The 18,134-nt window shown below is 41.4% G+C and overlaps 1 protein-coding gene across 4 annotated transcripts in view; it reads left to right on the forward strand.

Annotated features, from left to right (window-relative positions):
* Window positions 1-18,134, forward strand: part of LOC145973300 (pseudouridylate synthase RPUSD2) — a 147,810-nt gene that overhangs the window by 122,008 nt on the left and 7,668 nt on the right. For all 4 annotated transcript variants that reach the window (XM_083102578.1, XM_083102576.1, XM_083102575.1 and 1 more), the window contains 2 exons: window positions 221-443; window positions 16,341-16,428. In XM_083102578.1, the coding sequence (XP_082958704.1) occupies window positions 221-443; window positions 16,341-16,428 (311 nt within the window). The remainder of the gene's footprint in view (window positions 1-220; window positions 444-16,340; window positions 16,429-18,134) is intronic.

Raw genomic sequence — 18,134 nt, forward strand, 5'->3', positions numbered from 1 at the left:
CGCGCATTCATTTAACGCTACCTGGCTGCTTAATCTCCTATTAATTGCAAGAGAACTCTCGCGGCACATCGTCGCGCGCGACTAGGTTTCGTAACATAACGTAATATAGCCCATTAAGCCCCCGTGACATTTAAAGGCGACTTATAGAGGAATCAACGATAGTTATCGTTTTCTCTTATCGGTCCTAACGCCGGTCTCCCGTGCGCCGTGTATGTTCCAGGTCTCCGTAAGGTATACCCGTATTACTTCACTTTCACGACATTCACAAAAGGTCGATGGGTCGGCGAGAAGATCCTGGAGGTGTTCGCGAGGGAATTCCGCGCCCACCCAGCCGAGGAATACGAGAGGTGCATACGCGCCGGCACTCTGACGGTCAACTATCAAAAGGTGGACGTCGATTACAGGTTACGACACAACGACCTCCTGGCCAACGTCGTCCACAGGTATGTGATGCAGAAACGTTCGGCCGCCGTTCCGGAAGCGGCCGCCTTTGACCGCGATTGATTTCCGTCACCGCGAAGAGGGCTTATCCGAAATTCTCGCGGAGTTGCCGCGACTATCGCGCGTGAGAAAAGCGGCGTTTTTCCACTCGCGACGAAAGTTTGATTGAGTCGCGGTGGGAGGGGATCGAATTGGCGCCGAGATGCGGAATAAAACGAGGCAAAGTCGCACTCGCGCGAGAGCGTTAGACGAGTTTCGCATCTCTATTATAACACCTTGCTGCTTATTTAGTCGCGGAAACGCAATCTTGCGCGACGCGTAAAAAACGGATACTATATTTCCGGCAGATTTTTCTCCCCTCACTATTCTTCTTTTTTCTTTTTTTTTCTTTATTTTTTTATTTATTTTTTTCCCAACAATGTCCGGTAAATTGGTGGTGCATTTTTAAAATGGCATTTCATAACACTAAAGTGCTATGTTTATTATTTAATAAAAGGCAACGTTTTTTTTTTTATTTATTAACACGGCGTTCGACGCGTACAGTCAGATTCTCTTAATGCTTAATCCACTTTTTTTTTTCCTCAGTGGAAGCTTGTTTATCGGTCGAGGTCGGAATTTCGACCGACGTCGAGAAAGCCCGATGTACATATTTAACGAAGCCTATTGGCCCCTTCTCCTCCCCCTCCCGAATAAATCCAGGTTAGCTTCGACAGGAATTTACTTTGATTTCAGAAGAGCTCCGGGAATTTGGCGTGCCTTGCCCGAGCGCGCGCAAATGAGATTGGGTCTAATTTGGGGAATTTCCGAGTTATATCGGCTTAAGAGCTTGTTTCGCCCGCGCACAAAATGCGATGTATCATTGCTATCGACATGTTACTCCGCTGCCGAACAGGATTATCCCCGTGTTTTGTACACCTATAGATTTCTAATTACCTTCTCTTTTGCGTGCGAGATATCGGGCGTTAGGACTCGCCGAGGTTTTATCGAGATATCGCCAGTTTAGGCGATATTTCATTCATATTTGTATTATACAGGGTGTATCTGAAATGATGCACTAAACTTTAGGAGCGTATTCTAGAGGTCAAAATAAGACTTTATTTTCCTATGAACATGGGTCCGCAAATGAACCCCCATCCGAGCTAGAGGCCCCTAAAGTTTGGGGAAAAAATTAAAAATTGACTGTATTTCAGAAAAAAAAAAGTTTTGACGTTACCTATCACCCTCTCTTGAGAGATAAATAAATTTGCGTTGCGGGTGTTTGGTCAATTTCACACATTTTCGAATTTTAGCTCGGAGAGGGGTTCATTTGCGGACCCATGTTCATAGGAAAAAAAAGTCTTATTTTGACCTCTAGAATACGCTCCTAAAGTTTAGTGCATCATTTCAGATACACCCTGTATATTATATGCGATATCTAATGCGGATCAAATTTAGTTGATTTACGCGGGACGGAAACGTATGCGCGGAAAGCGGCTCAGCTAAAGCGGGCAGCGTCGGATTAGCGCCGGATTATGGCGGGGTGCTCGAAGCAGAAGTCTCAAATGCATAATCCGCATATAAACGGTTTAATTCGCGCATGCTAGAGCGCACCTGTTATTCGTAATGTGGAAAGGTGGACGGAACCGGAGATGGAGTATCCGTCCCCTTCGTCGCGGATGTCGTCTGGAGTATCCGGAAAATATCCGGCGCCCCGATACCTTTCCGAATAAAACAATTTTGACGGTACAATTTTTTCTCGAGGTTCACGCTCGAGTATTCGCTCGCACCGATGTACAAGGGAAATGTAACGCTCGTGTGTGATCGATACGATCGAAAAAGTGCGGTGGATTGGTCCGATAAGCTCGTAAATCATTCGCCTCTCCTCACGAGAGCGTTAGATAAGGGGATCCTCGTACACGCGGAGGAACCACATGGCCGGGACTCGTGCGATTATCCTTGGCATGGATATATAAGAATCTATGCCCCTCTCGTCTCTGCCTCTTGGCATTTTTAAACGCACCAACGCTCAACGAGGCTCGCTATCGGTGGAGTACATCATAAGAATTTGCCGACGAGGATGTATGCCGGATATACATAGCTCCCGCTTCGTCATTGGAGATAAGCGCGAATGGGACATTCTTGGAATTCCGCGAATACTCTTTGCAGAGACGAATCGTATTTCGAATCGAAGAGGGGAAAGGAGAAGAAATAAAAAGAAGAGAGAGGAAAATACGTGCTTTTTCTCTGCTGGAAGCTGGCTTAAATTATTTCGCGTCTCGTTAATACTCCTCGTCCGCTCGCTTGCACGTTAATTCCCTAGCAATTATCCCGGTAATTGTATTTTTCAGATGTGTGCGCGCGCGACACACACGGAATGCCGTGTTGTCCTACATTTCGTCTGTCGCTATTGTAATGGTGATTGTAATGACCGCAAAAATTTCATGGACCTCGAGTCTTGATACGATTTTGGTGGTAAATGATTGTATATCATCAAACATTCATCCCCTAAAAATTTCGAATTGAGCATACCTTTTATTGCTGAGATATGAAGGGTTGAAGTTGGTATTATTCACGAATGAAGGGTACGCCATTTTACACGTTCAACACAAGATACTTTAAGGTTATTCACAATTTTGACTTAAACGTCGATTTGAGGTCACGATAAATTAGTCTTCTAACAGATAAACAAATCTTATCTGAAACATTTTTTGATATGAGAAATAACCTCGAGGTATTTTGTGTTGAACGGATAAAATGGCATAGCCTTCATTGATGTATAGTGACCAATTTAACCCCTCGTATCTCAGTAATAAAAGGTATGCTCAATCTGAAATTTTCAGAGGATTGATGTTCCATGATGTACAATTATTTACCGCCAAAATCGACTCAAACTTGTCCACGAAACGGGCGATTTTAGGCCTGTTTTTGCGGTCATTCACCGCGGCTGGCTCATTATTCGCGAATATAACTATCTTACGTTGATCTTTCATGGCATGTAAGATGTAACAACACGTGGAACCTGCGTTTCTCAAGCGGGTCTCTACGCGACGACAGAGTTTTCGATGAGAGAGCAAAGTTAACCGGGTGAAGGCCGACCGGATAGACGTTTAGTTTTAGTCGCAGGTAATAAACAATGACATGCGTCGACCGCAGAGATCAAGGAGAAGCTCGCTTCGCAAAAGATGAGCAACTTCTCCCACCGGTTTACGGGTCTTCTTTGAAACCGGCGATAGAAAACAAGTTACTTTCGCAACGCTAACCATTTGGCATTTACTATTGGGAACTTTATGATTATAATGGCGGATTATATAACGGAGGATATAATGGATATTTGCGTGGACGCGGACAACAGCGGACTTCGCTAGTTATTATTGTTCTTGCCGCGCGCGCTCGGACCCTCGCAATTAAAATGGGATCGCGAAAATAATCCAGGTCGTGGCGGCGGAACTGCAGCGGTGCAGTTTGTATTTGCATTATCGGAGCAATCACGTTACGCGCGCAATAGTCCGTTCGTGCGCGCGTTACATAAAGATGGAATACAAATATAGAGAAGCGAGGAGGAACAACATCGCGTCGACCGTGGGTTGTTACGATAGGCGACCAATTGCAGGGACGGATGGAAGGTAAATTGACGACCTCCGCGGTGCCGTTATGACGTTTCGATGACGGCCGCACGTGGGGTACGTACGTCGTGTTTATTATACGCTCTCGGGAACGTTACGTGCAAAAATTTCGCGCGAGCGCCATTGTTGCGCTCGTGGAAAAAACATTTCCCGACGAGAGAGTGCACTTAAGGGAAACATCGTCTCGTGGTCGCCGCAAATTTCCCGCGCAGAAGGAAGAAATGGCCCACTTGGCGATTCACATTAGCGATACTCTCGTGCCGTTTTTTTTTTTTTTTTTTTTTTGTAAAATCGTTGGTGGAAAAGAAGCGCTGTTCACCTCGGATCGGAGCGTTTTCGACATGTTAATTATCTGAAATTTATCAATTAAACTGATTTATTCGTCAATTTTGTTTCCTCGCGTTTCCTTTTTCCGGCCGCTGAAAAACAGCTGATTTTTTTCGAAAATTTTCTTGACGTCATTCGCTCGGATCGTCATTGTATCTAATCGCTGTGGAATTTATTGGATTCATCTGCGACTCGAGGACAAGGGAAAGGCCTCGCGTCTCTCTGGAGGAGAATTCACGCCGATCGAGAGAAGAAAGGAAGCGCGAAGAACAACTTTGACGAGCTCGCCTCGAGGGCGAGAAAGCTAAAGACGAATGACGGGTCTCGAAGGACACGACAGGTATACATTCGACGATACGAAGGACGCCGCGTTTTCGTAATCCGCGCTTCGGCGATGCGGCTGGATTAACGTCACGGATCTTTCGCAATCGGCAATCGTTCGAGTACGTCCGTTATCTTCGCTGATTGCAATCAGTCCGAGAAATCCTTAAAGTTACAAATTGCGAATTACTCGGTATATAATTACTTGCGAAAGATAGCGCATCGTTTTTTCCATGCCATATCTCGTTTCTATTTTATCGCTAAAGGATCATCATCCTGCATTACGGAATATTTTTTATTATTATTCAGAATTTTTTTATTATTATTCAGATATTTTTTATTATTATTCAGAAATTTATGGAAAGTCATAATGTGTGTTTAATCGACTTTATATATCGTTAAATTCTGTTCTATAATTTTTTGTTGATAATTGGTGCTAATACAATTACCAGCAAGACTTTAATAAAGTATTTATGTATCTTCTATTTATAACTTAATGCGTCTGCAATATTGAATTGCTGGTTCTTTCTCTCGCGAAGACGTGGATTAATCGATTCCTTGAGCGCTCAATTGCCACCGTGGTAATTGATACGTGTGCATTATCGAGAAAGGCGTCGTAGCGCGTTATCCTGTTTTTACTATCACTGTTGACGTCATACAACGTGTCCCAGATCCACCGCGAGCGTAAGACGAGTCTTACTTTCTTACAAGGGACAAGAAGCAGAAGGTTCCTTCGTATAAACAGAATGCAAATTACGAAGATTCTATTATCTATAGATTATGGCTGAAGGCGAGTAACTAATTATTAACTCGCGGAATACCAAGATAGAGATCTGAAGGTTCGCCAGCGAGAAACGCTCGTTCGCGATGTATATGCGGTATTATTAGAAATAATAGTTCCGTGAGATCAGCGGCTTTAACCCATTCAGACTTGAATTTTTTCTGGTAATGTAAAAAATTATATATTATTATTATTATTATTATTATTATTTTATTATTATTTATTATTTTTTTTATTATTATTATTTTTATTATTATTTAGTCCACCGAGAGATCGCAGGGAAACTAATTCTAAAAAATAACTTTCACATGATTTTAAAGTTTTTGTGCATAATTATGTACATAGGGTCTGAATGGGTTAAGGGGATGCCGGAGTTCTGTTTTACCAATAAAATATCATATTTCATTTTTGTCCGAAAACATTTTATTAATTGCACAGAATAATAAATGCCCCTCCATTAAAGTACATACAGAAACAAAGCGGGAACCTCCTGATTTTATGTTAAAAATTAAGAGAAAATTGAAAAATTGCAGTTTTTTATCGACTTCTGGGGTCAAATCGTAACAATATTTGCTTTGTATGCACAAAATAAGATAGGTTCCCCCTAGAGATTGTATGAAGGAATATAAATGAACTTTTAGAAATGAGTTTAGAAGCCTAATGAAAAAGATTTCGGTTTATTTACCGCGGTAAATAAACCGAAATCTTTTTCATTAGGCTTCTAAACTCATTTCTAAAAGTTCATTTATATTCCTTCATACAATCTCTAGCGGGAACCTATCTTATTTTGTGTATACAAACTGCAAAACTTTTATATTAAGCAAATATTGTTATGACCTTTTTACGATTTTCCAATTTTTTTTTAATTTTTAATATAAAATCAGGAGGTTCCCGCTTTGTTTCTGTATGTACTTTAATCGTGGAGGAGCATTTATTATTTTGTGCAACTAATAAAAAGATTTCGGACAAAAATGAAATATAACATTTTATCGGTAAAACAGGACATCCGGCATCCCCTTAAGTGGACGATTTCAACGGCGGCATATTTTTCGCTCTTCCATTTTTTAATTAATGTCCGCGCGGTACCCGGCGTCGAGATAGATGGTCCGGAATAGTCTCTCGAAAGGGGGTCTTTGGAGAAAACCCATGGGCGTGACGAGAGCTTGCTCGCCCACGGCCTTCATTCCGGAATCGTCCCATCTCGCGCGCTCCCTTCTATCGGCGATGCGGGAAATTGGGTAGGATGATTCAATTAGCCGGAAGAGCCCGTCTGTAAACGGGCGACCCGTCGGGGCCCGCCGTGTAATTTCGCAGGAGAGCGGTCCCCCCGTACCGTTGCATCGCATCGGTAACATAGCGGTAGAATCGATGACGCACATCCGCCCACGAGCCATCCGTCCGCGCGATTAATCTTGCAGCGCTTCTTCGCAGCATCGATCGAGTCTCTTCTTCTGGCGAGCTCGTTCCCTCGCGGACGATCGTAACGTTTGTTGAAGAAGCGCATAATCCGCTTAATATCCGCTTTTTGATCGACTCTCCAGGCGAACTATTCGGAGCGGCAACAGTAATCACCGCCAAGATCGATCGCGAAGATGCGTGCAAGAAGCCTAGAGCAGGGGTGCGCAAACACTGGCGCATAACGGAAGCGGAACACGAACTGTAGGACATGGGAGAAAACATTTCAATCGAAGAGGTATGGGTTATAATATCGAACGGAAGGAGGGAGATTTTTTTTTTTTTTCTTTCTTTTCACGAATTTCGCTCGTCAGACCCGGGAAATAAATCGGAATAAGCAAGGCGGAAACGCGTCAGCGCAGGAAGTGCGTCAGGTGTGTCGGGGCGCACCTCTGGAAATTCTCCGTGCGCGATCCGGACGCGATAAGGCAGGACACCCGCGGGCGTTCTTCGTATTTTGCGAAGCGCAGAAGGAGGTGGCCGACCTCCGACCTCGCCCCCGAGCCGATATCATCGTGCAACCCGGTTCACGCTAATAAATCAACCTGTCGCCGGGGCCTGCAGTCCGCGCCCTCGACCCGCGACACGCTTTCTCTTTATCGCCTACCCTGGCATCACTCTCTCCGCCGCCGCTCGCTTTCTTAAGCCTTTGGTCTCCTCGAAGGCGCTCGCTTCCGGTTAGTTCGCGTGAAAATTGAATCATTTTACGCGATGGCAAAAAAAGATAATTGCTTATTTCGATGCGTTCGTAAAGATGCGTATATTTCTATAAAAAATTGGACAAGGACTTTGATTGGCCTTATAATTTTTTTATATTGATTTTTTCGAGAGAAAATATTATAAAGCGTTGTCCGTCTCAAGAGGGGAAAATTGCGTGAAACGATAGCGTTTGTTTTTCACGATGAAAACCGACAATGTTTGGCGAGTTTAATTTGCAATCTGGATTAATCTCCGAGTGGATTTAGCGGTCGCGACGTTGTAATTCAAAGTTGGCGAGAAGGAGTCGGCGCATCTATTACCGGAGAAAGTCACCGACTCGTCTTACGGCCTGTTTGTCTACGACCCCAAAGTCCCGCGACCAGCTACCTATGCATGCTCAAACTAACTGAGGATTCTCATGAAATTCTAATTCAATGTCCCCCGATCGAGTTGCAATCGGAGACCGTAATGTTATCCGGATCAGCATAATCTGTGCGCGTCTTTTTGCCGCATCTCTCTCTGTCATTTTCTACTCGTTTCCCTAATGAAGTGTCAGAAGCACTTTTCTCGGACGACGTTGAACAACCGGCGGATATCGGTTTATCGAAAAATGTGGAACGAACGAACGAACGTACGTACGAATCCGGCTCGCTGTTCGGGATTTTAAATCGACGACGAATAAAATTGAAAAATAATACTTTCCGCAAACAACCGCTTTAAATAACTGGCATAAAAAATAATATAGAGATTAATCGATTTACATGTAAAACAATTACATTTACAGAGTTATACAAACAAAGGGTACACGTGTCAAGAGCTGCAATCGATATTCATACGTCACATTCATGTAAACATAACGTTACAACGTTTTTTAGAGAGTACTAGTCTAGGGAAATATGTCTGAAACTCGGACAGTTTCTAACTGCAATTAACCCGGCTCGTTCCCGGCTGCGGCCCTTCGTGTCAATCGACCTTGCTCCTTTCGTGGCGAAGTGGCCTCCGCTCGTGTCGGGACTGCCGGGGTGTCTCTAAATTCCACGTTAGCCCCGGTGTGTCCCGAGAGCGCATTCCGTCGCTGACAAGAGCTTCGCCGAGTTTCGTCTTGCAATCCGGCGGAATTAACGCGATTACCTACCTATCTACTTGCTGCCCCGCTGAACTTTACCGTGCCGAAGTATCTATCCCGCGGTTTTGATCGCTCGATAATCGTTTTACGTCCTCTTTGTGCCTTTGGGAAACTTAACCGTTGCTCGAAATCGAGCTGTCGGTTCGAGCCTAACGAAGCGAAATTGCACGATGCTACTGCAGAAAGTAGCTTAATGAACTCTGGAAGAGATTCTTTCTCGAGAGATAGCGGAGAAAGATTCCGCCAACAGTCGGGAATTGCGGTAATTTTACGATAAGAGAGAAATGTATCTCGGAATCAAATTTAATATTCTTTTAGAAAATTAGATATTTAAGGTATCAAAAATATATGCATAATATACAGGGTGTTTTTTAATAAATGACAAATTTTAGGACATGATTCTTTGTCGAAAATTAAGGGGAGTTTTTCATATAAACATATACTCCTACATCCCTCCCTGTGGAGTTACACTCCTCCAAAAATGGAGGTAAAAATTAGGTTTTTATTTTTTTCTCAAATTTGGAACAAGTTAAAGAAATGAAATTAGGTGGATATTTTCTACTAGTAAAAAGATTATTTATTAATATTTTTTTCAACCTCCCGTATTGTTATAAGAGGATGAAACTAGCATTAATTTTCTATAACTATTCAAAACTATATAATCATAAATTAGCTCGTAATAATTAATTTTATTTCATATGAATGATACTTTAATATATACTGGTGTTTCTTAATAAGTGCGAAAAATGTCAGGAGATGATTCTTTGTCGAAAATTAAGGAGGGTTTTTCATATAAACGTTAAAAAATTCTAATAAAAAATATATAATAACCCCTATTCAATTTTTTATTAGAATTTTTTAATGTTTATATGAAAAACTCTCCTTAATTTTCGACAAAGAATCATCTCCTAAAATTTTTCGCACTTATTAAGAAACATCCTGTATATATTAAAGTATCATTCATATGAAATAAAATTAATTATTACGAGCTAATTTATGATTATATAGTTTTGAATAGTTATAGAAAATTAATGACAAATCGCGACAAATAAAGTATGATAACGTAATTGAATAAAGCTGATTTTGATCGATTTGCAAATCTTGTGGGAAGTGGACGTCGCTCGATAGACAATTGACTGCGAGAATCCGTCCGCAGTTGACCGATCTGTATCTCGGTAATGACATTATACATTACACAAGCTTTTGTCCCAATAGGGCCTGATATTTCGCACGGGTGGATTCAAATAGTCACTAGCCAGGGCAGGGATCGCTTTGACACATTAAAGCGTATCGGACCGAATCGATGTTTCATGCATGAAGCTGTTACTGGTTCTATGACGGAAGCTGGTAGCAACGTGCGTTTACATCGATCCTCGACGAAGGGCTGCGAGCGTATCGAATATGTCGTTAAGTTAAATTAACGATCGTTACGAGAAGACAAAATATTACCATAAGCGCACGCATATGAAGCGGAATTATAATAAAAGCGTAATAATTATTGATTTTGTACAAATAATATTATCCGAAAAGGATCATCAGTATCTTTATTTTTTAAACTTTTAGCCTCCAGAAATGCGCAAGCAACGAAAATTGAGGACAAATTAATGCGCAGTTTGCTAATCTGTCGCTCAAAGGCTAATCTCGCGGCATTAATAATTCGTTACGTAAAAGAGTTAATCGTCGATAAATTCCAACTTTGGACTGGTTGATTTCGTTAGAACATCGTTATCGTAAATTTTAGTCGAGTTGGCGAAATCTCTCGTCGCGGAAGTGGATCTCTCGTTCCGAAACATGAAATGATACGGTTACGGGCAAAGCCAGGTGTTGCTTTCCCTTGCCATTATGGTTGGTCGCGATGGGAAGACTGGAACCGCGCCGCGATTACAACACATTCGTATTACGTGAATTATATATTAATTAGTATACATACACATATATATATGCGCAATCAAAGGCAACTGTGTCTCGTGACCGTGTAACGTGACGCATTTATCACGCATGTCGCGTATTATAGGCGACGCGTAGAAATTATGCACGTGAACCGAAGGTTTGATATCGCAATTTTGCAAGTTTTTCATGTCATCGCTTCATACAGATTGAATCACGAGTTTAAATAAATTTTTCGACGAGCGCTGATGTGCAAAATGTAACGCACATTTTTATACGCGCGCACGCACGTACGCACGTATGGACCAACACGCGTACCGAGTCGGTAGGTAAAATTCCCACGTCACCATATATCGCGAAATGGAGAAATAAACGTCGGGCTACATAAATATGAAATCGTACGGCGAGCGGTAATGCGTTGATTGTGCGAGAGCAGTGTCAATATTATTCAGAGGATGAGAAGATATATAATATAAAATTATATATATAATGCATATATATGTATACAGGGTGTCCCATTTTAACTTTCACACTCGAATATCTCGAAACCATGGCGGTTTCGGTGAAAATGTTTTAAACAAAAGTTGTATGGTTTTAAGGGGGCCATAAGATGGTGTCATTGGTTTTACCTTGAAAAGTCGTTTGAAGGTTACGTGAAGGTCACCTTCAATTTTTTAAATGGAACTCCCTATTTTTTTATTACTTATTCTTGTAGCTTATCTCGAGAGCTTTCCAAAACACTATAATAAAGTATTTCTTCATTGAGTACTTTTCGAGTTATGAGGCTTGAAATAATTTCTTAATTTTACATAAACCATAAAATATCTAGTAAAATATTCATTTTTCTATTATCTTACCTTAATACTTTTATGTACAAAATAATGAGAGGAATCAATTGGTATAAAGAAAAAACATAGTTGTTTTTAAGAAAAAATATGTAATTTGCAATTAACAATTCCATATTTTTTCTTAAAAACAACTGTATGTTTTCTTTACACCAATTGATTCCTCTCATTATTTTGTACATAAAAGTATTAAGGTAAGATAATCGAAAAATGAATATTTTACTAGATATTTTATGGTTTATGTAAAATTAAGAAATTATTTCAAGCCTCATAACTCGAAAAGTACTTAATGAAAAAAATGTTTAATTATAGTGTTTTGGAAAGCTCTCGAGGCAAGCTACAAGAATATACAAAAGTATATAGGGTGTCCCGTTTAAAAAGTTGGAGGTGACCTTCACGTGATCTTCAAACGACTTTTCAAGGTAAAACCAATGACACCATCTTATGGCCCTCTTAAAACCATACAACTTTTGTTTAAAACATTTTCATCGAAACCGCCATGGTTTCGAGATATTCGAGTGTGAAAGTTAAAATGGGACACCCTCTATATATATAAATCTTTCCATATATTTAATCATCAAACAACATGATAAAAAATGGAGCATAATGGGAGTAACCGACGTGTTTTGAGAGCGTATATATTTATGCAAGCGGATGTTGTATATAATTCACAGAGAATTTTAAAATTGCTAAAATAAACACATCATTTTAAGTGAAATATATATACGCATACACACTATGTGTGAATAAATCAGACGCGCGAGTGCGTCAACCGCATCGATTGCGGCATGTGAGTCGAGTCAATATTATTCTATTATATATCCTAGAGACTACCTGTGTGAATGTAAACCTCCGTGTATGTATCAAAATTTCCCGCAAAATTCCTTCATTATAAAATAATCCTCATTTCTCGCTTGTTCGGGATTCCGTCAAGTTTACGGTTACGCGTAATATTCGCGTACAATGCTGTAATAATGATGACCTCCGGCATGATCGAAGATGCGATCAACCGCATTTATATGAAATGATATTCGGTGGTATCGAAGCAGACTTTGGGAACAACAAAGGCGTCCTCGAAAGCGCCGTTCAATCTTCTCTCCACGTTCTTCTCTCTGACGCTCGGTTAAGTAAACGCGCAATATTTTACCGTGCAACTTCTCGATCATGTCTCGCATGGTAAATCGCTTGACGCGTTTACGAGCGTCGTCGAGAACTGGCGAGTGCATTTTCGCTATTGCAACGGCACAGCCGCGCCGAAAATAAATTTGCACGCATCACCCCTCTTCCCGTCTGACAAACAATAGCTCCCCCTCCTCCCTCCCTCCCCTCGCGCGCGGTATTGTCTTTCTTGGGGATCCGTATATAATAATACCGTCCGCCGATTTGTCAATGCGGTCGCTTTGCACGGACGCGTATATCTTGCGAAGACGCGCGTGTCACATCGGCATGTGACCCGCGTTAAATTTGGAAGAGACACTTCGGGGGTCCGCAGTTGTCGCCGTTTCTCGATGTGCGCTACGCGAACTACCGATTGTGATGTCGCAAGAGAGAAACAACGACGACGGATTCGCGAATGCATCAGGACGCGAAGCAGATTCTCCGATTAGACCGTTGATTTTGACGGATACGCTACACGTCGACTATATATCGTTGGTTCGTGAACCAACACTGACTGAAAAGTGACGAATTTTTTTTTTTTTTTTGATAGAAAAAAAATTGTGTATAAGAGAGAACTTTATTCGAAAAATTTTATTATCCACAGGTCGATTCGATATATGAAAACGAATTTTCTATCATATATATTTTGTTTAAATGTTATTTATCGCCTAACGTTAAATCTATTTGCAATAACTCCATAAATGTATTTTGTGTGTTTTGTGGGTCTGAATTAAAATGGAAAATTTATATCTTCTATTGGATTTTATATATATCTTTTATTTGGAGATTGAATAAAATTAGTAAGGAATGGACGGTAAAAGGGGAGAAAAAGAGGGAGAAAGCGAATCTCTCTCTCTCTCTACAGAGGCGACAAAGCACCTGGAATAGTTGCCAGCGTTACTAAAGATAGGATAAGAGAAGCATTACATTTCTCTGCGAAGCACATTGTGTTATCCACCGCCATTTCGACAGGATCGAATATATATGATTTAATGTTCCCCTTTATGTGACACGCTTCGAAATTCTGTCGCGAACTTTAAGAGGCGAGAGGAGATATATATGCGTGTATGCATGTCTGTATATGCAAAGATACTTTGAAAGTGGCGAAGCCGAAATGTTGGGGCGGAAATGTGATTTACGAGACGGAAGCGATTTATTACCTCTCGTTGTGAGGTTGCATAATATCGTGTCAGCCAATTGGAAGATAGAAGTTACTTATTCCGGGTTTCGTATGCACAGTACATTTGGCCCTCGTGAATTATTCGCCTTAAAGAGAGACTCGTGGGCGAAAAGGGGAGAGGAATATGTCGAACAAAACTGTAAAGGGCACAGGATAAGTATACAAGCCTCGATTATTCGTTTTTCAGTGATTCACTTTCCGTTTTAAGGGGAAAGGACGGTAAATACATGTACGTAACGTCTGATAGAGCAGTGCTGAAACATTAGAATAGTGCGTGACTAACATCATGGTTTTGTTGTTAATGTTATGCACGTGATGTAATGGACGACTCGAGGCGGCCTTAGAGACGTCGTGTCCCGTTAATTAAATTTACAATTTAATTAAGCATATAATTTAATTATGCATAATTAAATTATAAATTAAAATATGCCTTTTAGAAAAGTACTACCGTAGATATTATTTTCAAAGAAAATAAGCTTGTCTCATTTAACTATGAAATGCCATTGTAAATGTACCCTCGATCTATTTTTATGACTTACATTAGTATTTTTCGCGATTCACCCGGCTCGTCTCCAATCCACTCCGAAGACCGATTCGTCTAGAGCTCTAACCGATGCATCGATTCGCGATTAGCCTTCGAATTTCGGGAGCCGCCATCCGGGATTTTCTCCGCGAAAATCTGTAAAGTTTACGAACACGTCTTGCTCGCCGAATTGAATTCTGTTTTATTCGATATTCGCAGCTATCGCAAACGCCATTTACCGCGAACGTGGCACTTTGCAAGGTGACGAAAAAAGATTTCGCAAATTCAATCTCGAAGCGCCGAAGGCGCTCTCTCTTTCTCTCCGCGCTGTTCAAGTTCCCTTATTGCTCGAGTGGAAAAAAATGCACATACATAGGACACGTTCGCGGTCCTGGTAGTTTCGCCAAGTGGAAATGCATTAGGTAGATGGGATGCATAATTGAGGCCGTCGCGGATAGACGCACCACCTCTGCCCCGCATATTCCTTTATTTTTCATATCTCCTTCTCCCCCTCTTTCTCTCTCGCTTTCTACCTCGCCCCTTCCCTTAGCCGCGGATTAATTTGTTTACCTTAATGTTGGATAAAAGCGCAACGCCGTGTTTGAATCGCCGTGTCGGCACTTTACGTTATCGGGCTTCGCTCTCGCACGCGCGTGCGAAAATGCCAGCCGGTGCAACTTTTGCGCGCCTCGTCGCCATCGATCCGCGGAATATAGCGAACGTAAAAGCGCGAATATCCCGGCGTCCGCGTTTTAAACGCAGCCGGCAACCGCGAAAAATCGGTAACGACAATCAAATACGGCTGGCGGCTCGCGATTATCGAATCGAACGATCGAACACGGCGCTTGTCTCCCTCCTCCCGATATTACACATCGGTGATCACCTGTCGATTAGCTTCTATCCGAGTCGGTCGACACACCTATACACCCGTGCTTCCCACAAGTAGTGTAATACTCTCTGCCTGTCGCGCGAATATCATCGCGATATACGAATTTACGCACATGTACGAATATGTATATATACAGGGTGATTCATTTTAATCTAACAGGCAAATATTTTGAAAAATATGCGAGATACGAAAAAATGTTTCAGACAAAAGTTATATGGTTTTAAAGGAGACATAAAATGGTGTCATTAATTTGACCTTAAATAGTTACTTGAAGGTCACGTGAAGGTCATCCTCAATTTTTTAAATGGAACCGCCTATTTTTTATTACGTATTCTTGTAGCTTATCTCGAGAGCTTTCCAAAACACTATAATTAAGTTAGTTTTCATTAAGTACTTTCCGAGTTATGAGGCTTGAAATCGTTTCTTAATTTTACATAAACCGTAAAATATCTTGTAAAATATTCATTTTTCGATTACCTCACCTTAATACTTTTATGTACAAAATAATGAGAGGAATCAATTGGTGTAAAGAAAACACATAGTTATTTTTAAGAAAAAATATGTAATTGTTAATTGCAAATTACATAATTTTTCTTCGAAACAACTGTGTTTTCTTTACACCAATTGATTCCTCTCATTATTTTGTACATAAAAGTATTAAGGTAAGGTAATCGAAAAATGAATATTTTACAAGATATTTTACGGTTTATGTAAAATTAAGAAAGAACGATTTCAAGCCTCATAACTCAGAAAGTACTTAATGAAAACTAACTTAATTATAGTGTTTTGGAAAGCTCTCGAGATAAGCTACAAGAATATGTAATAAAAAATAGGCGGTTCCATTTAAAAAATTGAGGGTGACCTTCACGTGACCCTTCAAGTAACTATTTAAGGTCAAATTAATGACACCATCTTATGTCTCCTTTAAAACCATATAACTTTTGTCTGAAACATTTTTTCGTATCTCGCATATTTTTCAAAATATTTGCCTGTTAAGATTAAAATGAATCACCCTGTATATGCGTCCACGTTACGTACGTATGTATATGCGAGACGTGCAAACGGAACAAAGCCACGTTAAGCTGGTTGCGATTGGTGTGTTGCAGACACGAGGTGCCTGTCACCTCGGAGCCGATCACGGTGATACACATGGACGAGGACGTCGTCGTGGTCAACAAGCCCGCCTCCATCCCTGTAAGTGGTGTACTGCCAGAACTGTACTGCCAGAAAATTGTTTGTGTCGTATTGTCTACCGAATTACACGCACCCATACATTCACGTACACACGCATACGTACGCATTATTTGCGGGATCGCATGCTATCTTGCATGAATGACACCCCTCGACAATCTCCATGCATGCGATCGCACGGACGTTCGCTTGACACTCCAAATACGCTGAATCTCAATTTATTCTTTTGCGACCCCATCTTTGTACACGTATATAACCGTCTTTTTATACTGAAAATTATTCCTAGAGCAAGCTCCCGATGTTAGAAATCCGTTAAATTTAGAATCCCCGAATTATACTCTTTTGCATTTTATTAGTGAAGAGACTCTCGTTTCGTCTAAATATACATTCGAGTGTTTCCTCAAATTAAATTTCACCTCGTCGACAATCGGAAGCGCGGACGTTCGCTTCTTCGGGTCGAGCGTCCCGATTTCATTAGCGGTCCCTTCTTCTCCCGCGGACTAAATCGTCGTTAACGAGTCAGTTTTTTCTCAGACCGACAAACAAAACGGCACGGTTAACGGACGTACGCCAGATGCCAGGAGCCTTCGACAAAGCTCGGCTTTTTAAAATGCAACGTTTCGGCTCTCATCGATCTCTCCTGATACCTCTGGATGTGGGACACAATCGCGACGATACAGAGGGAAACGAGGAAGCGAGGGGGTTGGCAGGAGAGAGAAACACAAGAGGAAAAATGTGCGCACGTGTGGGCGATTCGCACAAACGACCCCAAGTCGCGCGACGAATAAAACTCGCTATTAAAATGTTAATCGCGCGCATTACGCCGCTCGCAAATCACGGATAATTTACTTTCCGCGCTATTATTGCCGTCCGCGATAATGTCGCACTCGGCGAATGCTGTAAAAACACGTGACTAAAGGACGCGAGCACCGGTGGCGATGCAATTCCACGAATCCGATGCATTAAACCGTGTATCGGTGATTCATTGGCGTAACTAACGGTTTTAAAGGCTTACTCGCCGAGGAAATATCGCGGAGCTCTCTCTTTCCTTTTGTATTTTAGCAACACTTTGATCTCGGCTATTCTCATCCGTGACATAATCGTAATAACGTATGTGCGCGCGACAATACACATGTCTCGCGGTCTCTTTGTAAATTCGATCCTTTCACAAAAAAGCTCCCTTTCATGAAACATCTGTCCGCAAAGAGGTTTGGTGCTTTAAAAAAAAAAGACTAAATCTTTTTGTGCGAAGGGAGATTAATTTTACAAATAAACCTGCATTATATATGTTGGAGAAATAAAAGGTAAATCTTATCGGAAAAAAGACGAGAAAGTCTAGAAAATTTTAATGCGCCTTCCTTGTCGTTTCTTCTCATCTTTTTTTCCTCCCTTGCTTCGTTCTCGCGAGACTGTTAGTTATACAACATTAATGCAGCGACTGCAAGTTTTATTTATCTACGACAATCCGTGATTCGCGATAGGTACTGCGAGAGCTCGGCGAGCTCGCTACTTTTTTTCTCTCAAATGTTAACCGAATTCATGTCGCGTCGGCGGCCGCGTTTTCCATCCCTCCTCGGGGCTCGTTAACAAGGGCTCGCGTAACAAAACGCCGGGCATTAATGCAAAAATAATTCTATGCGCGAGTACCCGGTGGATGGCACAGGAGCGATTTAATGGATCGCTTTCCGCCTTGTTTTTCCTTTTTTCTC

The sequence above is a fragment of the Camponotus vicinus genome, unplaced genomic scaffold (assembly GCF_025532165.1).
Source record: "Camponotus vicinus isolate PSW18456_S1 unplaced genomic scaffold, iyCamVici1.0 SCAF_6, whole genome shotgun sequence".
Classification (NCBI taxonomy): domain Eukaryota; kingdom Metazoa; phylum Arthropoda; class Insecta; order Hymenoptera; family Formicidae; genus Camponotus; species Camponotus vicinus.